The sequence below is a fragment of the Gekko japonicus genome, unplaced genomic scaffold, assembly GCF_001447785.1.
Source record: "Gekko japonicus isolate JY-2015 unplaced genomic scaffold, Gekko_japonicus_V1.1 scaffold277, whole genome shotgun sequence".
NCBI lineage: Eukaryota > Metazoa > Chordata > Lepidosauria > Squamata > Gekkonidae > Gekko > Gekko japonicus.
In genome coordinates this window covers 872,098-891,984 of record NW_015168055.1, presented here as the reverse complement: position 1 = coordinate 891,984, position 19,887 = coordinate 872,098, and the positions used below count along the sequence as shown (strand labels likewise).

Genomic DNA, 19,887 nt, shown 5'->3' with positions numbered 1-19,887 from the left:
TTTTGATTTGGCTCAAGATATCTAGATGAAAAAGACAGAAGAATCACTGAGTCCAGCCATTTGCCCTGAGGCAAGATATGTAAACATGACCATGAACATAGTTTATACTGGTCAGATTTCACAACCACTACAAGGGGAGATAAGGAATGTTCACAGTGTCACCAATAACACATCATATATCTAAGATCCGTTTCACAATAGTCAGTCATTGTGACTGTTGTATCTGGGCACATACCTTCTGGTGTTTAAAAGGCATGGTACCTCATTTCCACCTCCATCACATGTAACAGAATGTATCCTACCACTCAACTGAGCAAAGACTGAAGCTTTCCTTCAACTAAGATCCCTTTGTCCAACTTAAATCTCCTGCAATGGAAGAGCTACCAGTTGGAGGAAGGGTCATTAGGCTAGAGAAAGTTACTCCAGCCTAGGGTTGGATGTGCTACTCTTTCTTTCTTGGTATTTTTGTGCGCGCGTGTGTGTATGCACCCATGCCTGGAAGTCATGGCAACTTCTTGCGACTCCTACTGGGGCATGGAGGACATTCAGAGAAGTGGATTGAAAGCCTGCCTCTGGCCTCCCGGCCCTGGTATCCTCTGGAGGTCTCCCATCCAAATATTTGCCAGGGTTGGCCCTGCTTAGCTTCTAAGATTTGACAAGATTGGGCTTGCCTGGTCTATCCAGGTCAGGGCTATGTGCCACTGTTTCTTGTCTACATGCTGTACAACTGCTCAAACCTATCTGTGGATGCACTTCTGTTGGTGGAGCTACTAAACAGCCAGCCTACAGCTCAAGAGTTTGCTGTGAATCTCTGAGGGTTCCCCCCCCCCATGAGATTAACTAAAATGTTGCAACTGCACTCCAGTGGGAGTGGTGGATGAGCTTCCATAGAGAAGAACTCAAAGGCGCACATGACTAAATACAGGTGCATTGTTGAACATATCACCTGGCCTATTTTGAGAAGATTAATCTATACTTTACTGCCACAGTCTTTGCCTCAGTGTCCCTGAGCCATTTTTGTCCCCTGTCCCATTTACCTGGTGCTGAAGAATCTCATAAGAAACCAGCTGCTGAAGAATGTGCCGCTGGACTGTATAGCTTGGCTGTGTCTTACTGGCCGTGGTTGCCCTCTAAAAAAGGGAAATAAAGCCTGGAATTCAGCTCTTAAAGAAAATGGAGATAATCCATGTGTGACCAACAACTCACCCACTTGTGCACACTTGTGTACAATACCAAGAAAATGTTGGGATAGTCTCTTTACAACAAGAGTACAGCACACAGTAATAAATTACAAAGAACAGCAAACCTCAAAACAACTGTGTGCTATGTTTCCAGCAAGATCATTCACAAAGGAGACTTCATTTAAAGTGAAATGCATCTATTACATAAGGACATCTACAACTTTTATTTATTTATTTATTGTTTTTATTTTTAAAATTTATTTAATTAATTTATAATCCGCCCTCCCCACGAAGACTTTAAAGCAAGGAACAACCAGCCGTAGTCAGTTTAGACCCATGAAATAGACTCAGTAGGCTAGGTACTCTGAGGCATGTTTTGGTCCTGATACGTTGAAGCAGCCTTTAGGGGTGCTAGTTAGAGTTAAGGAGACATTGCCCAACATGTAATGGGTTTCTTTGTAACATTGTTATTATTCCTTATGAAATATTTTTAAAATAAGTGTTTGTCATATTATTGCATTTTGTATTTTTTACAGTTTTTTGTTTTTGGGGAAGGACCAGGTCTGAAACACTGAAAAATTACCTAGGAAAAGTGTTGGACTTTTTGTATATTAATTTTGTACAGTAATTCTTTGGCTTCTGCATTTTCGTATGGCAGATTGTATGGATATATTGACTTCACGTAATAGATGTATTTCACGTTAAATGAAGTTTCCTTTGTGAATAATCTTGCTGGAAACATAGCACACAGTTGTTTTGAGAGACAGTCTCTTTGACAGTTCAGATTTAGCAAGAGATTTTTGCCCTAGGTGTATCAGTACAACAGATGGCAGCCTGCTGTTCCTTACTTATTATATTTTATTCACGTGTCTCTAAAACATACTTTATTTAAAGTATTTGTAGCCCACCTTTCAGTATTATCCAAAGTTATAAACTATCAAATGAAAGCCACGTACAGTAAATAAAATCAGCATATAACAAGATACAAAAAGCAAAGGGTAAACTCACAGCAGGAAGGATAATCTTTTTTTTCATATATATTTTTATTGATTTTTCAATATAATGTACATTCACCTACAATCACCAATATCAATAAAATTCATTCTTAATACTTCACATAATTTACAATACAATCATTGATATTAATATAATTCATCCTTAATACTTTGCATAATTCTTACAACGCAACCTAGTTCTCAAACTACCTAATTTTCCACACAATCACTAATGATTCACAAATTACACGCATCCAATAATATTAATTTTTACTCTCTTTCTCCTTTCCCTAAACCTCCTTCATATTTGCTCCCTTGGGAAAAAATTTTTACAATAGATTTTCTTTACTTCCATCTTCTTATTAAGTTCCTTATTGCTTACATGCTAAACCACACTACTTATTCCTTTCCATCATTTCACTTTCAAGGATCCTGCTTTTTCCATCATTTCCCTTTCAAAGACACAAAAAAACCCCAACTGGCAATACCCAAACACGTATTGAGGACAATAGCAAATCAAGATAACCTTACTACACATTCTACCATATTCAAATTACTTAATTCCATTATCTTAGTCTTCCTATCCCTCATTCATATTCATTCAATTTTCCTCACCTATCCTTTCCAAACACATATACCTGTTCTTCCAACATCCTGTATATCCATTGTTATTTCCTATATACAAAGCCTAGAAATTTCTTTCCTCACTTTCCGTATGTCATATCTGAACCAACAACAAAAATATATTAAAGTCAGTACAGGGTAACCAAAGTATTTTTAGTGACCATTTTTCCCATGCTCACTTCCTATTCATACCTTCGCCCCTAAATTCATAAACCAGCACAACCCAAAAAACATAAACAATACAAGACAAACCAAATAAAATTTTATGACCATTTTTGTCATGTTCAATTCACCACCTCTAGCTTTATGCCCTTTAAAAATTTTCATTATATTCTAATAGATGTACTTCCACTTATTCTATTCAGTCTATTATATATCATTAATCCATTTACAAACAAAACAGAATCAATCAATACATATACAAATTCCGTATAATTTAATTTGTTTTCTGTGACTCTTTTAACTTTTTGTCCCGTAGCAGCATATCTGCATGTTGTTTTTCTAGCATATTTATATGTTGGCTTTCTTTGCACCATTGGTATGTCCATAGTTTTTTCACTCTCTCCGGGATCTTTTTTGGAAAGTCAATTCTCTCTTCCCTTGTGTCCCTTTTATTTCTTCTCTCAGGAAGGATAATCTTAAAGAACTGGTAGGTTTGGATATGGGAGAAGGCAGGTCTTGATGTATCCCAGGGCTACTGTGTTTTTAAAGAGTTAGGTCTGGGTTCTTTGGACTTAACCCGGAACCCAACTTGTGTTCCCTGTAGCCATGCAGCGGCTGCAGAGAAAGGTTTTTTAAAAATGAAGAACAGCCCAAAGAGGCTCAGAATGTGGGTGTGGTGGGAGGAAGGGCTCACCCCCCCCACACACACACACACAAGCAGCTTTCCCACACTGAAACAGCCGTGGTAGGGAGTTATTTCCCCATTTTTTCTGCTCCATGTGAATTATTCTGTGCATCTGAAACAGTAAAAACAGGGAAATAACTCCTCCCCCGCCTTATTCTGGCACAGGGAAAATGGTATGGGGGAAGGCAGGAACAGCAGCGTTCCAAGTCCATTTGGGCTCTCCTTGGTTTTTTAAAAAAGTTGTTCCCTTCAGCTGCTGTGTGGCCCTCAGACCATTTAGGGCATTGAAGCTCCATACCAGCACTTAGAATTGGGCCTAGAAACCAAACGATAGCAAGTGAAATCATTACAAAACCATTATGAAATCATTCTGTTCCCCATGGACCACTCCAACCAAAAAGCCATGCCCACTGTAGTCTACCCTTCAAAGACTGCAACATGCAGAAAGGCCTCCCCCCAGCTTCTCATGTCAGTAGACCCCTCTCCTACCTTTTTGTGAGTCAAAAGGAACTGCAGGCGGCATTGTCCTCGGTTGGGGTAGGTTTCTGTGCGTGGTTCCAGATTGTGCCAACGGTCTTCTCTGCAATGCAGATCCTGTACAAACAAGAAGTCAAAGTTTGCATCAGAAAGGAAAAAAAGAATTTTGAAAGAACGGAATTCTGTCAGATATAGCATGACTGTTAAGCAAATGTTATTTCATAATAATCCTGAATGGGTGCGTTCAGACGAGCCGTTTAGTCCGCTTTTGGCACGCTTCAGTAACGGATTTTATATCCACGTTCACACACCCAACATCGGTGCACCGTCCCCAGCCATCGCTTTCCAGCTCAACCCCCCTTTAAAACGGAGTATTTTGTTACCGGGTCCCCAAGTGATGTTTTCTTGATTCTCTGGTTCTAGCCGCACTTTTCTGACGTCTGATTGCTCCTGCAGTGTCGAGCCACTTCCGCTCGGAAGCCCAAGGCACCCGCTCTTCGCCCGCCATTTTATTTTAGCATCAGCGGTATGCGCACAGGCAGAGCTCTGCTCCCGTGTTATTAAATACAATGTTTAAACGGTGTCTAGTTTTGTTGGTTAGACAAGTTCAGGATCTCACGGAAGCCAGTTTCAGGGTAAAGGTTTAAAGGGAAGTGTTACAGCAGTTGGGTTGAAGTGGAAATCCCTGTTCTGCATACACACGAAAATTTTAATTCTACAGATGGCCGCCTGTGTGCATGCCCAAACTGAGAGAAAAAACCAACACTGACACACGCTCCTGCATGTGGACGGCGGGGAGCGATGTGGCTGCACAGCGATCTGGAACAAGGAGGTGAGTGTGATAACGATTCTCCAGGTTAAAAAAAAAAAAGCATCGGGACCGGAGCAATTGGAACCGCTCCCAGCATGCTGTCCGACCGCACCCAATGTGTATTTTCATGCCAATTAAATGACTGATCAGTGAAAGCTTTAAATTGCAGATTTATATTTGTTCACTGGATAAAGGTGACAACCTGCAACAATTCTGGATCTTAGGGCTTTTACAGGGCTTGTGAGTCATACACAGTGCAACACTTCTAGCCTTTCTATTTGTTGAAAAACAAATGCAGCTGTCTTTTCTGATATGAATCTAAACCCTGCAGATAGCTTACAATTTCAAGCTATTTCACAATGAATTGTGTCTCTTCAAGGCCCTAACAGATTCCCTCAATAAGATTTTGCATCATGTAATTTTTAAAAAATCAAGATAATGACTTAAATGCTATTTAATTGGTTGAGGTCCCCACTCAGTTTGGTGTAGTAGTTAAGTGCACGGACTCTAATCTGGGAGAACCGGGTTTGATTCCCCACTCCTCCACTTGCACCTGCTGGATGACCTTGGGCAAGCTGTAGCTCTGATAAGAGCTGTTCTTGAAAAATAGCGGTTTCTGTCAAGAGTTCTCTCAGCCCCACCTACCTCACAGGGTGTCTGTTGTGGGGAGGGGAAGGGAAAGGAGTTTGTAAGCCGCTCTGAGACACCTTTGGGTAGTGAAGGGCAGGGTATAAATCCAATCTCTTCTTCTTCTTCTTTTCTGGTTACAGGATTTTTAGGACAGAAATAGGATTCTACCACAGCTGCTATTGATTTAGTGCATTTTATCCCTCCCTTCCTCCAAGGAGTTCAGGGATGTGTAGTTAATTCTCTCCCCTCCATTTTGTCCTCATAACAATTCTGTGAAGTAGGTTAGACTGAGAGAAAGTGACAGGACCAAGATCACCTGGCAAGCTTCCATGTCAGAGTCAGCGTTTGAATCTGGGTCTCCCATATCCTACTTCAGCATTCTAACCACTACACCGCATTGGTTATACATCACCTTGAGATAGGGTTGCCAGGTCTCTTCTTACCTGTGGCGGGGAGCTTCAGGCTCCTAGTTGGCAACCCTACCTTGAGACTAGTCTGCCTTCATCACAGAAACCCAATGAACAGTATAGGTATTAGGATATTAACCATGAAAGAGCTGGACAACCAAAAACACTATTTCTGGTAAATTTATATACATCGCAAACACTATAGCTTTCAACATGAGCCAGAGCCAATTACTGTTCACTTATTTTTCAGATACAGATCTCAAGATGACATTACATTAAACAAGTGGAGACCCACAAGAAACTTGCGGGATTGTTATCCCATTCCTCACACCTTTGCTTCCTTCCCTCTCTCCCTACATCTCTCATACTCTTTCTCCCTTCTGTCCCCCTTTTCTTACTCTCTCTTCCACTCCTCCATGCATGTTACTTCCTCTCTCTTTCTGACCTATCATCATTCTCTTTGTTTTTCTGACTCCCCGCCTCATCACTCTTTCTCTCTTTCTGCCCCCCACCCCATCACTCGATCTTTCTGCCCCCATCGTTCTCGCAGCCTCCTGCCTGTCTCCTCCCCCACCCCGCACAGCAGGAGCAGTGGTGGCAGTACTCCCAGTCACCCACCTGCTTCTTCTCCCTTCACAGCAGCAGTGGCAGGGCTCTGGGAATCACAGTGGATCTCCCAGCTACAGAGATCAATTCACCTTAGGGCTACTAGTTCCATGTTGGGATATTCCTGGAGACTTGGGGGTGGAGCCTTGGGACAGTGAGGCATGGGTAGGCAAGCAGCCTCAGCAGGGTATAATGCCATAGACTCAACCCTCCAAAGCAGCCATTTTATCCGGGGTAACTTATCTCAGTCACCTGGACAACAGTTGTAATTCTGGGTGATCTCCAGCCCTCACATGAAGGCTGGCAATGGTAGTTCTTGTGGAGGAAATGGCTGGTCTGGAGGGTAAAGTCTATAGCATTATACCAGCCTGAAGTTCCTCCCCTCCTCAACCCCCTCCCTTCCTCGGGCTCCACCCCTCAAATGTCCAGGAATTTCCCAACCTGGAGTTGGCAACACAATTTCCTTCCCATCCAACAGCCAACCTATCTTTATCTGCCTTTATCTGTCTTCAGCCTTCCATCTCCACCCCCCTCTCCCACAGCCTCTACCTAGGAAAATTACAGTCTTTCTCCACAGTGGGGACCAAAGCAGCTTACATTATTCTCGCCTCCTTTTTATCTGCACAACAACCCTGTGAGGTTGGTTAGGCTGAAAGTATGGGACTGGTCCAAAATCACCCAGTCGGCTTCCACCACAAGATGGGGATCTGAACCTGGGTCCTGCAGTCCCTATTTTGAAGCTCTAACTGCTGAACCACACTGGCTTTTATAGGGTGGCTGCTGATGAACAGTAGCCAGCAGCCAGGCCTAGTTGAGCTATGCAGATCAGGGGGTATCAAGTCACCTAGAAGGTGCTGCCTGGGGATGACAGCCTCTAGGTGAGACCTGGGGATCCGCTGGAATTACTGCTCATCTCCAAACTACAGAGATAACTTCCATGGAGAAAATGGATGCTTTGAAGGGTGGATTCTATGGCATTGTACCTCCCTGAGGTCCCTGCCCTCCTCAGGGTCCACCCCAAAATCTCCAGAAGTTTCCCAACCTGGATCTGGCAACTTTACCCCCCCCTCCCCTGCTGGTGGCCAGGGTGGACCTGGCAACCCTCGACTGCTGCCAGGCCTAGGTTGCCAGTCTCCAAGTGGGGCCTGGAGACCCCCATCAGAATTACAACTGAACTCTAGACAGCAGAGATCTGTCTCCCTGGAGAAAATAGCTGCTTTGGAGGATGGACTCTGTGGCTGAGGCCTCTCCCTTCCCCAAAGCCAACCCTCCTTAGAGTCCACCACAAAACCTCTAGGAATTCCCCAGTCTAACTCTGGCAACCCTTGTCAGGCCTGGCCCTAAGGCTCCTTCCCTCAGAGGCCAAAATAGGCCTGGAAATCCCCCTGCCTTTTACTGACAGAGCCAGTTAGAAGCCCCCCCCCCCCAATGTTCTAATCTCTCACCATTGAGGCCTGGAGTGACTGGCCCCTGCGGAGGTCATTTCAAAAGATATTGGGGGGGGGGAGATCCAACCCTCCCTGAGGGTTCCCCCCCACACTTGAGATTTTTCTGCAGACCCAGGATGTCCCCTGAGTCCATAGAAAAAGCTGTTGGGGGAGAGTGAGCCCTCTGTTGGAAGAAATAAGTATCCACATGAGGAAAAAAGTTTGACTATTAGATGTATAGATGATAATTCCATTGACCCTGTATGCAGGTATTGTAAGGGCTAACGTTCCTCCACTCCCAATCTTATTAAGAGGCTGATTCATACAGATATTTAAAAATCCCTATGGGCTGTTATTTCTTGAGGCGACAACCAGCTACATGAAAGTTTTAAGATGTGCTGATATCTTGCTTGGATGTAAACCCTACTGGCTTTCTGCCACTGACTTACTCCTAAGTAACTGTGCGGTTGATGCATCTACTGGTCCTTAGATGGCCACAAGGAGCTCTCATGAAACACCAGCTGCCACACTGAAGACTGAAGTGACAATTTATATCAAGAACTGAGAAGGCCATTTACTTAGGATGTTACCGATTTTTTCACTAGTCGGGCCAGTTATCTTATGCATTATGCTCACTATTTGCTTCCTCACCTGCACGCGAAGAACCACATTCCCCAGAAAGTCATGTTGCCCTTTGTCCTTCCGAGCATCCTTAAAAATCCTGGAGAAGAAAAAAGCAAAACCAAAGAGAACAGTACAACAGCAGTACAGAGTATTCTGCATCTTGTTCTTCAATTGCCTGATTTGTTTAATAAGCACTCCTTAATTAATGGTAGCTCCGCAAAAGGAGGGGGAACCCTGGTATTAGCACAAACCTCTTGAGGCCATGGAGGTCTGACAGTTCTCCAAGTTTGTGGCGTACAGATTCAACTTCATCAAAGTCCCTGTGAGAATGGGATAAAAAAGTGGGAAGAAGGTATGCATTGACAGTGTCCCTTTAAGATCTCCAGTGACAGATGGAAATTGCCTCCCTGCCTCAGTCTAGTGAGAAGAAGCACCTGAACAGCCCAGTGATGATATCCTCAAATCAACTGTTAAAGGAGGGGACTCCTATACATGATCCATTTTTGAGGTTTAAATCCTGCAGTGCAGGTCATCAGAAGGAAGGATTACAATGATCATGAATTTACTTGACATAGCTATTGCTATTCTACAATGACTACACTTCATTTTGGGAGCCTGACAGAAACACCTGTCCTATACCCTACTTCTCTCTGCTCTACAAAGTTTGCTGTCTTATGCAAAAAAAAAAAAATTATTGAGACCTATTGATGGGCTCTGAGAAAACAGGCCTTGAAGGTTTAAAACTCTGCTTCCTTAAGGAGTCCTTAAGGACCTAAGTGATTGAGAAGTGCACCAAAAGAGGCCTTCAGGTGGCAGCCCTGAGTAGCACCCTCCCAGCTCCAGCACCACCACCCAGATTGCCTTGCTCACCTATTCCCGCCCCACCCCACGGCTGTGAAGGAGGAAGGCAGGAAGAACGGGTGGCTGCCAGTTCCATCACACTGGGTTCTGCTCTCACCCTCCTTTGCACCCAAAGCCCTTTGGGTCCGCTCTGAGTGAGTCCCATTTTGAGAGCTCAGTCCCAAAATGTATGAGGAATAACATGCAAGCATACTTACCACATGTCCAGGTGGAATCTGGCATTCTCTGCATCTTTAAACTCACTGCAAGATACAGTTTGAATATATTATTAGTAAGTGTCAAACTCAACACCTCGTTTGCCATGGGGAAAGTGTATTGCTGTAGACCACTGGGAAGGGGGGGGACTTCTCTGTCTCTGTGTGTGTGACTGGGGATGCTTTGCTGTGCAGCTAACTATTTTCTAAGATGCCTCCCTGTCTCTGGGAAGAATGCACACTGACCTTGGATGCTGTCTCTGCTTGCTCCGACCCCCTGGGGACTCTGTACATTTTCAAGAAAAACCTCAGAGGCTTGCAGCCTGAGAAAAAGCTGGGTTGGAAGTATCTGGGGCCTTTTAAAGTTGTGAAACTCATTAATAAAGTAGCTGTGGAAGTAGACTTGCCCAAGAACTTACATCCATCCTGTTTTCCATTTCAGTCTACTGAAGAAGGATCCGGGACCCTTGAAATGGAGACCCCATCCTGCAGCTCCCCCTCCCCTGATCGTGGATGGGGAGCTCCACCAGGAGGTGGAGGAGATATTAGATTCTAAAGTAAAGAGGGGACAGTTGTATTATCTCATCATATGGTGGGAGTTTGACCCGAGTCATAATGAATGGGTGCTAGAAGACCATGTGAAGGCCCCTAAGCTTGTCCATGATTTCCATAAACACCACCCACTCAAGCCTGGAGGATGAGAGGCTTGGGGGGGGGGGCGAATGTCAGACTCAGCACCTCGTTTGCCATGGGAAAAGTGTATTGCTGTAGACCACTGGGGGGGGGGGGCTTCTGTTTGTGTGTGTGACTGTGGATGCTTTGCTGTGCAGCCGAGTAACTATTTTCTAAGACACCTCCCTGTCTCTGGGAAGAATGCACAAATGACCTTGGATGCTGTCTCTGCTTGCTCTGCTAATATAGATAGCCTAATGGGTCCCTCACAGGTGTGGGGGATAGAAGAGCACAAAATCTAGGCAGCAGAGGATAGGACTTGCAATAATGGGTTTAAATTAAGGGTGGGAAAGTACCGGCTGGATATTAGGAAAAACCTTTTTACAGTAAGAGTTGTGCAACAGTGGAATCAGCTCCCTACGGGGGTGGTGAGCTCCCCCTCACTGGCAGTCTTTAAGCAGCAGCTGGACAAACACTTGTCAGGGATACTGTAGGCTGATCCTGCATTGAGCAGGGGGTAGGACTAGACGGCCTGTATGGCCCCTTCCAACTCTGTGATTCTATGATGCTTAAGAGTAAGGAAGTGTCACCAGAGACCAAGATAATTCATATTAGGGTATTTGCTATTATGATGTATGAATGAAAAAATTGGACAATGAAAAAAGCCGACAGGAAGAAAATTGATTCATTTACAACGTGATGTTGAATTAAAGTTTTATGGATACCCTTGACCACCCAAATGACAAATTAAGTGGGTTCCAAATCAAATCAAGCCCAAACTCTTCCCAGAAGCTAAAATGACTAAATTGAGGCTATTGTATTTCTGGTCATATTATGAGAAAACAAGACTCACTGGAAGAGATAATAATGCTAGGAAAAACTGAAGGCAGCAGGAAAAGAGGAAGACCCAACAAAATGCAGATGAAATATTAGGTTAAAAAGTAAAGAAGGGAGCAGGGTTGTGAACAGGCCTGCAGAGAAAGTCCTAGAATATTGTCCAACTGAGGAAATGGTTGCAAATGCACTTACAAAGCCACTTCCACATGAAAGGTTTGAAATCTTCTGAAAGAAAATGAATCTGATGGACTATGCACACTAGGACCGATTTCACACAAGAGCTGCGCCGCGGTCGCGCCTCCCTTTGCCCCGCTTCTATTGGTCTATTTCCCACTCGAAGCCACGTGGCTGCATTTTGAACCACAGCTTCACCCAATTTTCCCCTCAGTTTCGTGATTCTGTTTTTTGAGGATCACAAAATTGCGGGGAAAATCGGGCAAAGCTGCGGGTCAAGATGCGGCCGGACGGCTTTGAGTGGGAAATTGACCAATAGAAGCGGGGCAATGGGAGGTGCGACCGTGGCGCGCAGGTCTTGTGAGAAATCAGTCCAGATCTTGAGAAGGGGTGTTAGAATACACAAGATCTGCTGTGTGCATGAAGCAAAAAGGATAAGAAGAATATCCTGCAGGGGGCATCGGAGGAATTAAGTAGCTAGCATAGTCAGATTAAGGACTTCCTGGTATTTTTAAATTATCCTCTCCTGTCTCCTGGTTGGGTCATTGGAGACTTCCTCTTTTTGAGCCCACTTTCTCCCTAGTTGTTCGTTACACAGTTAGATGGTTAGATAGTTAGAACCTTCTCTCTCCTCTCCTCTTTGAACAGTTGTTTCTCTTCTAAATAAAACTGTTTATTCTTTCAGGAGCTTGAGCTCTGGTCCATTTTGCATATTTAAAATTCTGCCAACATTTAATTCTGAGCAGAAGCAGGTAGAGGCTCAGAAACATTCTCTGTTGTCTTCTCTTCAGTATTCGCTCTTACAGGCAGACACCAAAAAGAGACTAACTTGAAATGAGACAACAATGAGCCTAGATTTGCAGCCTTCCCAGCATCCCTGCTGCTGCAACCTTATTAGTGAAAGCATTCCGAAGCCTGCCTTTCTCCCAGGCAACTGCGACCCCAAGGCAAAAACAGATTCAAAACCACAACATTTACAGAAGCTTAAAACAAGCTATTAAAATAGCCAACAGGAACCTTCCTCTTAAAAGAGTTCTATCTTACAGCTGCTAGGAAACTTCATAACTATTCTCTTCATAACTCCTTTTGGAAGTCTGTTCCACAGGGCTGGAGAGGCTACAGAGAAAGCTCGCAAACAGTCAGCAAGAGATGCTCCCTTGCTGCAGGGTTTAGAATAACCAACACGTGCTGCTATGTTGAGTGATCCTGTACTTTTCAATTCTCTCTTACTGTGAGGGACATTTCGCATTAGGTCTCAGTTTTGTACCAGCACTTCCCAGTTATATATGTTCATCTCTCTTGGCTATTTTCAGCCTGAAGAAAAGGGTCAAAATGGGGGATGTTGTTTATCGTGAGGAACAGTTGAGAGATATTCCTGTAAGACAGTACCTACAGACAAGGTTTTGGAGGTCAAGCGCTAGATGGTACTTTATTCTGAAGAACTGTTGCCAACCCCCCCCCCACACACATCTCTCTAGGGGAGGCTCTGCTGCTCTTAAGAGAGTTATTTATGTACCACCAGCAGCTGACCTCAGCTTGTCCTCCATTCCGTGGGAGGGGCTTTAGTTTTTGTAAAGACCCTTCCCCTAGCACAGAAATTTCAAACATGATGCCTGCCAATGTGTTTCCTGCAGCCTGCTTGCTGGCTACTTCTTGGCACCTTCCCACATTTCTTCTTTATCTCTTTTTAAATTACTGTCTTCTCTTTGTCCTCCTTTGTCCAGTTCAGATCCCTCCTTTTCTGCTCTTTTCACCTTTTCTCTGTCCCTCTTTCTCTTTGTGCCTTAACTCCTATCCCACACCACTTATCCAGGAGGCAACAGAAAGGAAGGAAAGACTATCATGACAGCACCAGCTCCACCAGCAGCAGAAAGGAAAGTAAGTGAGGCGCTCTTATTATTGTATGAAGGGGTACTTGTTTTGGTGTCCAGACCCTTCTTTAGTTAGCAGAGTGCACCTGGCTTTAACACAGCAGTGTTCTGTCCCAAGTCTAACACATACTTGCAAGACTACAAAGTTACACAGATCCACATTTCAATTTGAAACAAAATAATCTACTTTATTCTAGAAGGGCATTCTTGATAGTGCAGGGTAGAGATATGGAGAAAGCTCCTATGCTATCTCACTAGGGGATGGATGCGGATGCCGAGAGGCAGGGGTCATTTCCTGTGGGAGCGCACAGGAGAAGAGCTCCGGCAGTAAGAAGCCCAGGGGGCGGGCACATGCAACAAGCCCCACCCCTGCTCCCAGAAGCCCTCAGTCGGGCCACAAGGAGCAAGAGGCAGCCAGGTAAGTTGCAGGCCCCCCCCCCCGGCCCACCTTCAAGTACAAGCTCTCCCTCCTCTCCCCCCCCAATAGCTAGCAATCCGAAACAGTCCAGTGGAGCCTGAGCGATGGGTGTTGCCTTCTGACACACTTCCAATGATGTCAGGGGGTGTGGCATATGCAAATACGCTATGCTAATAAGTTATGCTAATGAGCTCCTGCACCTCTTTTTCTATGAAATGACCCCTGCCGAGAGGCATCCTGCTTCTCCCTCTTGTGTGCATGGAAGAGAGAAAAGGAAGAGAGAAGAGTGGAGAAGGAAGGAAGTTGCTTTTTCCCTTAAGAGTGTTGATCAACACTTCAAAGGGATTCTCAGTGGCTGTGCTGCCCCAGCCAGCGTTTAACTGTAGTTAAGTAGAACTGCCATATATCTTTAAGAGCAGTGGTCCCTGGGAATTGAAGTCTTTAGTTAGACATCCCACAGCATCCCTGCGACTGGCTGATTAACAGTCATTTCCGGCACACAGAGGCGCGAGGATTCGAGTTTACAGCTCTCTTCCCGTGGCCTTTGTTCTCTTTAAATGGCAAGGAGGTGGGAACGCGCAATCCTTTTCATCATGAGCCAGTGAACTGAATTAGATTACAAAAGATGTGAACTTCACCAGTTATTCAGCCTGATTGACTGTAAGTAAGGACATCGTCTGAATGCATATGGAATTTAATAAAAAGTGATTTAATTCTACTTTGCTCTGGCCGTGTGTTGTATCACGTCCAGAAGGCACTGTTGATTTCTGACTTAGTGCTAGACGGAACAATGGCAGTAAACAGGAAGATGCTTAGTGTTTGCCTGTCTGCCTGCAACTCTGTGGCAACTTGCTCCTGGAGGCTGAGGCACCGGGACATTGCATCTGGTACTTCCAACAACTATAAGAAATGAAAGCACAGCCAGAAGAGAATGGAGGATTTACATATCCCCAGTCTCAGCCATGGAATCCTTTTCCATCCTCCTAGAACGGGGGTTCTTAACCTGGGGTCCATGGATACATTTCAGGGGGTATGTGAACTTGGGGGGGGGGATCACATCTTTATTTCCACTAACCTCTAAATTAAGTATTTCCTTCCATTACGAATGCAAGCAACAAACCAAAGTAGTATTAGCAGTACCTGTGACTTTGACACCAATAGAAATCACAGATATGTTCATATCACATTACAGTTGTTGTAGATATCTTGAAATATCATTTACACTCATCACGACTTCACAATTATGGTAGTCAGGGCTATTTTGGGGCAGGAACGCACAGGAACAGAGTTCCGGCTGGCTCCTGAGTTGGCCACGCCCAGCAGGAACTCATTAGCATAATAGGCCACACCCAACAGCAGAAACTCATTAGGATTGGCTACATTAGGGGTGTGTGGCCTAACATGCAAAGAAGTTCCTGCTACAAAAAAAGCTCTGGGTTTTGACAACAAACAAGGTAAACAGAATAAGAAGCAAAAGGTGGGTGTGGCTGGATGACCACACTTCTGGTAACATGGGGGTGCAGCCTAATATGCTAATGAGTGGTGCTGTCAGGGGTGTGGCCTAATGTGCTGATGAGTTTCTGCTATTGGGTGTGGCCTATTATGCTAATGAGTTCCTGCTGGGCTTTTTCTACAAAAAAAGCCCTGATGGTAGTTATTAGACCCACCACTAGATCGCACATGATCGTGGTTTTCCTGTCTACCTTTTCTTTTTATCTTGTGTATTTTATTTTATGCATTTAAAAACATTATTCTGAGAAGGGGTCCACAGGTTTCACCAGACTGCCAAAGGGGTCCAAGGCACAAAAAAAGCTTAAGAACCCCTGTCCTAGAAACTGCTAGATTTCAGAAGTGCCTACAGTCTTGGGGACTCTTCATCTAGAATCTTGCCTCTTCCTACTGACAAAATGAAAATGGAAAAGAAGATGAAATAAGAATAGAAAAGAAAAGGACTTCTGTTCCAAACTGGGAAGATCTAGACTTTCCTGTCCACTTGGAAGCCACCCTGGTTTTACTGCAACCTCTCTGAAAACATACACCAAGAAGTACACAGAGGCACCACAGTGCTTTGAGGGAGCAGGGGAGGGGAGACACTTCACAGCAGCATCTAACCTAAAGGAAACAACCAGGTGTAAATGACCTATCAGTGCTATGCTACTTCCATGACAATGCTGATACATACAGGATAGGCAATTTTAGAGCAATGGTTCTTGCCTGTGGCTTCTTTCAAGATTAAGAAAATATATCAAGACAGCAGCAAAACAAAGGAAACGTACAGTATAAAGGTTTCATTCCACACAGGATTTAACGTCTGGGGGATGACTTGGGTGCGGTGAGTCTGGTCTTCAGGGATCAGATTCTTCACCACAGCCTTTGATCGTTTTTTGTTCTCCTGGTGGGTGCCATCATTACCAGAAGAGTCCTGCTTTTTATTTTCTATCCCTAAGAGGCAGTAGGGGTCACTGAACCCTGAAAGCATAAAGGCAGTTGTTGAAATATGGTTATGTTCACTTCACATGTGAAGGTCCCAGTGCTTGTAATAGCTAGAAAGGTAACATTCTGATGCAATCCAGGACACAAAACTGCAGTTGTGCCCACCTTACCCTGTAGAATAAATCAGAAGCTGGAGAGGAAAGCCTCACCCTCCTGGGTCCCCAACAGGATTGAGGGGCAGGGGAGTCTGGCCTCAACCTGCTCTGTGACGAGCCCTCAACTTTGTCAAAGATAACAAACCATGAGATGCCAAAAATAACAATTGGTTCAGGGAAATGGAGTCCAGCTGTAGAGTCCAAGGCCTATAATAGATGGATAAGGACCTTACTAAAGTGCTATACACATGCCTCTCTTCCTCTCCCCTGTGAAGGATGCCCAGTTGGAAAAAGAAGATGGATGGTTTTGTGTCTTGGCTGCTTTGGACCCTGCCAATATACAGCTGGCGTTTAGAGTGTACAGTACATACATGACAGGGCAGCAGCAACAACAGGACTCCTCAGGTAGTAGTAGGGAAGCAAATGCTTTTAGATTTGGGCAGTGGAGCCAATTCCCAGACAAGGACATTCTGAGCCTTGGCCTGTTAGCTACTTTCTCACATTAAGAAAATGACACTGTTTGGCTGTGAGCACAAAGGTTTTCATGGCAGAGGTACAGTGTGGCCCTCAAATAAGATTATGGTTATTCCCAAATAGAGGTTTTAGAAGCAGAGCCCAGGTTTGAGCAGAAGCAGAGTTCCCAAGTTTCTCTGTTTGAATTATAAGCATCATCCTACTTACCACTGACATCTTTACCTAGAATTCCCTTCGCTTGCTTCACAGTTGCTTTAAGACAATATATTGGACTCTGAAAGGGGAAAAACAAGTCTCATTTAAAGAATTAAAGCTAGTCACAAGCCACCATGCACAGAGCACCTTACTTAGTCCAGGGAGCCTGATGCCATAATGGAACCTTCTAGATGATTTTGGACTAGTTACCAAAACGTCTGCTATTCAGGGCATCTTAGAGGCAGAGTGGGATATAAGTAAACCATACTAAATGACTGCATAACACACCGACAGGTAATGTAGGATCCTGGGATATTAGGACTAATGTGATCAGCAGTCTATGGCTGCGATCACACGCGCCTTTAGATCCCAAATAGGTGCGAATGCCTGGTGGATCTAAAGGGTGCGATCAGACAGCAACATCTGGGAAGCGTCCCGCAGTCATTGGCAACCCGTGCTGCTCTGCCACAGAAGAGGAGTTAAAAGACACCGGGGAAAGTCCAGCTCTAACGGGTTCCGACGGGCCATGGATGGACTTTCCCCTGTCTGATCATGCAAGTACACTCTCATGCTGTTGGGACGGTCTGATCATTCTATCCCCACTTGGTGCTGTTTCCCCCCCCTTTGCAGCCAACCCCCCCCCACTCACCCCGCAGTTGCATCTGATCACACAGTGACAGGCTGCACCGGCAGCTACAAAGAGATGTGTGATCTCGCAACGGTGTTTCAAATTCCTCCAGAGGAAATAGCCTTGCTTCCCCCGGTGCGTGTGACCCCAGCCTAAGAGTTTTTTTTGCTAAACCCCCCCCCCCCCCCAAGATCAGGGTTCTTGCCACTGAGAAAATGCACCTGATGATATCAGATTGTTTTATCTATGTTATCATTGTTCTTATGTTTTATCCTTTGCAAGCCCACCCTGAGCCTGCTTTGGCGGGGTATAAATTGAATAAATAAATAAATAAATAAATGAGGGCAAAAGAAACCAGGGTTTTGATAGCGCACTCCCTATTTCTTTCACATGAGCTCACTTGGAAAAAATCTTCAGGGACTGTTACATAAAATGGAGGGAGTAAGAATTGTGTATATTGTAACTCCTTGGAGGAAGAGCAAGATTAAAAAATGTGAAAGAGACTGAAATCCCACGTGGCTAGTTAGACCACTAAAGTGAAACCAAACCTTCCCATCCAGCCTCTTTTAAAGAAAGCTGTTTAGCACTTTGCTGCTGTCACGTTTTGTCTGTTGAAACACCTACTATCACCTTTCCCATGTAAATGCAGACAAGCAAGGAACAGAATTAGTGCCCACTAATCTGAGATAATAGTTGCAGAGGTGATGACAAATTATAGAATTTTCCAAGTGTCACCTGCTCCTTTAACAGTCTGATCCAGAGGTCATTTCGGGGGGGGGGGATCGCGGGGGAGTTCCCCCGGGTGAGGTGCAGGGGGGCGGGGCACATGATGAAGCCCCGCCCCCTGCTTCCGCCCGCCTCGCTTCCAGCCCTCATTCAGCCAGGAGGAGGCAGGAGAAGAGGGAGGGTAAGTTGCTTCCTCCCCGCCTCTCCCCACCCCTGCCTGCCTGGGGCCAGGGAGGGCCTTCGCGGGGCTTCCTTGCACTCCCGCTGGCCTTGCAGGTCCACCGCCGGGCCCCTGATGTCAGGGGGTGTGGCATATGCTAATGAGTTATGCTAATGAGTTCCCCTAGCTCTTTTTCTATGAAATGACCCCTGGTCTGATCCAACCATATGTACTCAGAAGTAAATTACACAGAGTGTTCAGTGAGGCTTAGTCCCAAAGAAGACTGGAATCCTAAACACACATTATCTGAATCTCTACTTTATCATGGCTCACTAACAGAGGTCAGTACGCTTTGTTGGAGTGCAGCCTAATTCTCCCCACCCCTACCCACGTCAGATCAGATCAGAGAAAGTATATCCAATGAGAGCAACTATGTGCAACTTCTGACACTTGATCACAGAGAGAAACACAGTAGTCATTATGCCAATATGGGGGAATTAAAGAGGAGCTGTGAAGGAATGCTTCCCCACATACTCTGAGATACATGAAAAGTCAAAGACAGGAAGGGAGAGATCCTGTTTCTTTCCTTCATATGTGCCATGAATACACAGGATTGTACCCTTCCATAAACTACATCAGAAAAGGCCAAATTCCACACATGAAGTAAAGAAGTCAGAGCCACACTAGCAGTAACAGCACCAGAAGAAATCAAGGTGTTGTTGTTATTTCCTGATCCCGATGTGTTTGCCTATGGCTTCGCCAGGGGGTCTATTATAAGCAAGGAAATACACTTATAAATTGAAAACATTAATAAGACATATATAATCAATATTTAAATAATTTCTCTAAACGTTAAAGTTAAAAAACAGGAACCTACAATATGAAAAAGTCTTTTAAAAATTAAGGTATTATTTCGAGCGATTCTATAATAATTGTAACCTTAGGAAACTAGCAGCAAATAATTAATTATTACATATTAATGAATAACATAACTGAACAACTATTCTGCTTACCTAGCAAAAAATCTCCAGTCTCACTTTGAGCATTAGAGATGGAATCAAACTCAGAGGATTATGTAATCTGATGCAATCGGAGTTCATTTAATCCCTCAAAGGGCCATAGTTCAAAAACATTTTCAATATATATATATTCCCAATATGTATATATTCCCCTTATAAATAAAAGCCAAATGGTGGTGGCACTTCTCTAGAACATTCCACACACTCCAGACTGTCCCAAGGGGCGGGGCGGCATCAAAATGGACTGCAGCCCATCCAGGGAGGAGGCAGTCTTCATCCCTGGGAGGCAGCAGAAATTCAGCCACTGGACTGGGGAATGAATGGAAGTTTCCCTGCTCACATGGGCAAGAGAGAGAGGCTGAAGTAGAGCCAGAGGCCAGTCCAAGGAAATATCCTATCCTGAGCCCACAACCTCCAGAGGTAGAGAGTATTGTGTGTAGG

At 44.6% G+C, this 19,887-nt stretch overlaps 1 protein-coding gene across 1 annotated transcript in view; it reads right to left on the bottom strand.

Annotated features, from left to right (window-relative positions):
• The window catches only part of UNC13D (unc-13 homolog D (C. elegans)), a 74,427-nt gene that overhangs the window by 47,856 nt on the left and 6,684 nt on the right, over nt 1-19,887 (bottom strand). Inside the window, exons 4-10 of the mRNA XM_015414467.1 lie at nt 16,926-16,992; nt 15,933-16,125; nt 9,688-9,732; nt 8,881-8,949; nt 8,657-8,726; nt 4,137-4,241; nt 1,038-1,130 (exon numbers count right to left, since the gene is read on the bottom strand). Of these exons, the coding sequence (XP_015269953.1) occupies nt 1,038-1,130; nt 4,137-4,241; nt 8,657-8,726; nt 8,881-8,949; nt 9,688-9,732; nt 15,933-16,125; nt 16,926-16,992 (642 nt within the window). The remainder of the gene's footprint in view (nt 1-1,037; nt 1,131-4,136; nt 4,242-8,656; nt 8,727-8,880; nt 8,950-9,687; nt 9,733-15,932; nt 16,126-16,925; nt 16,993-19,887) is intronic.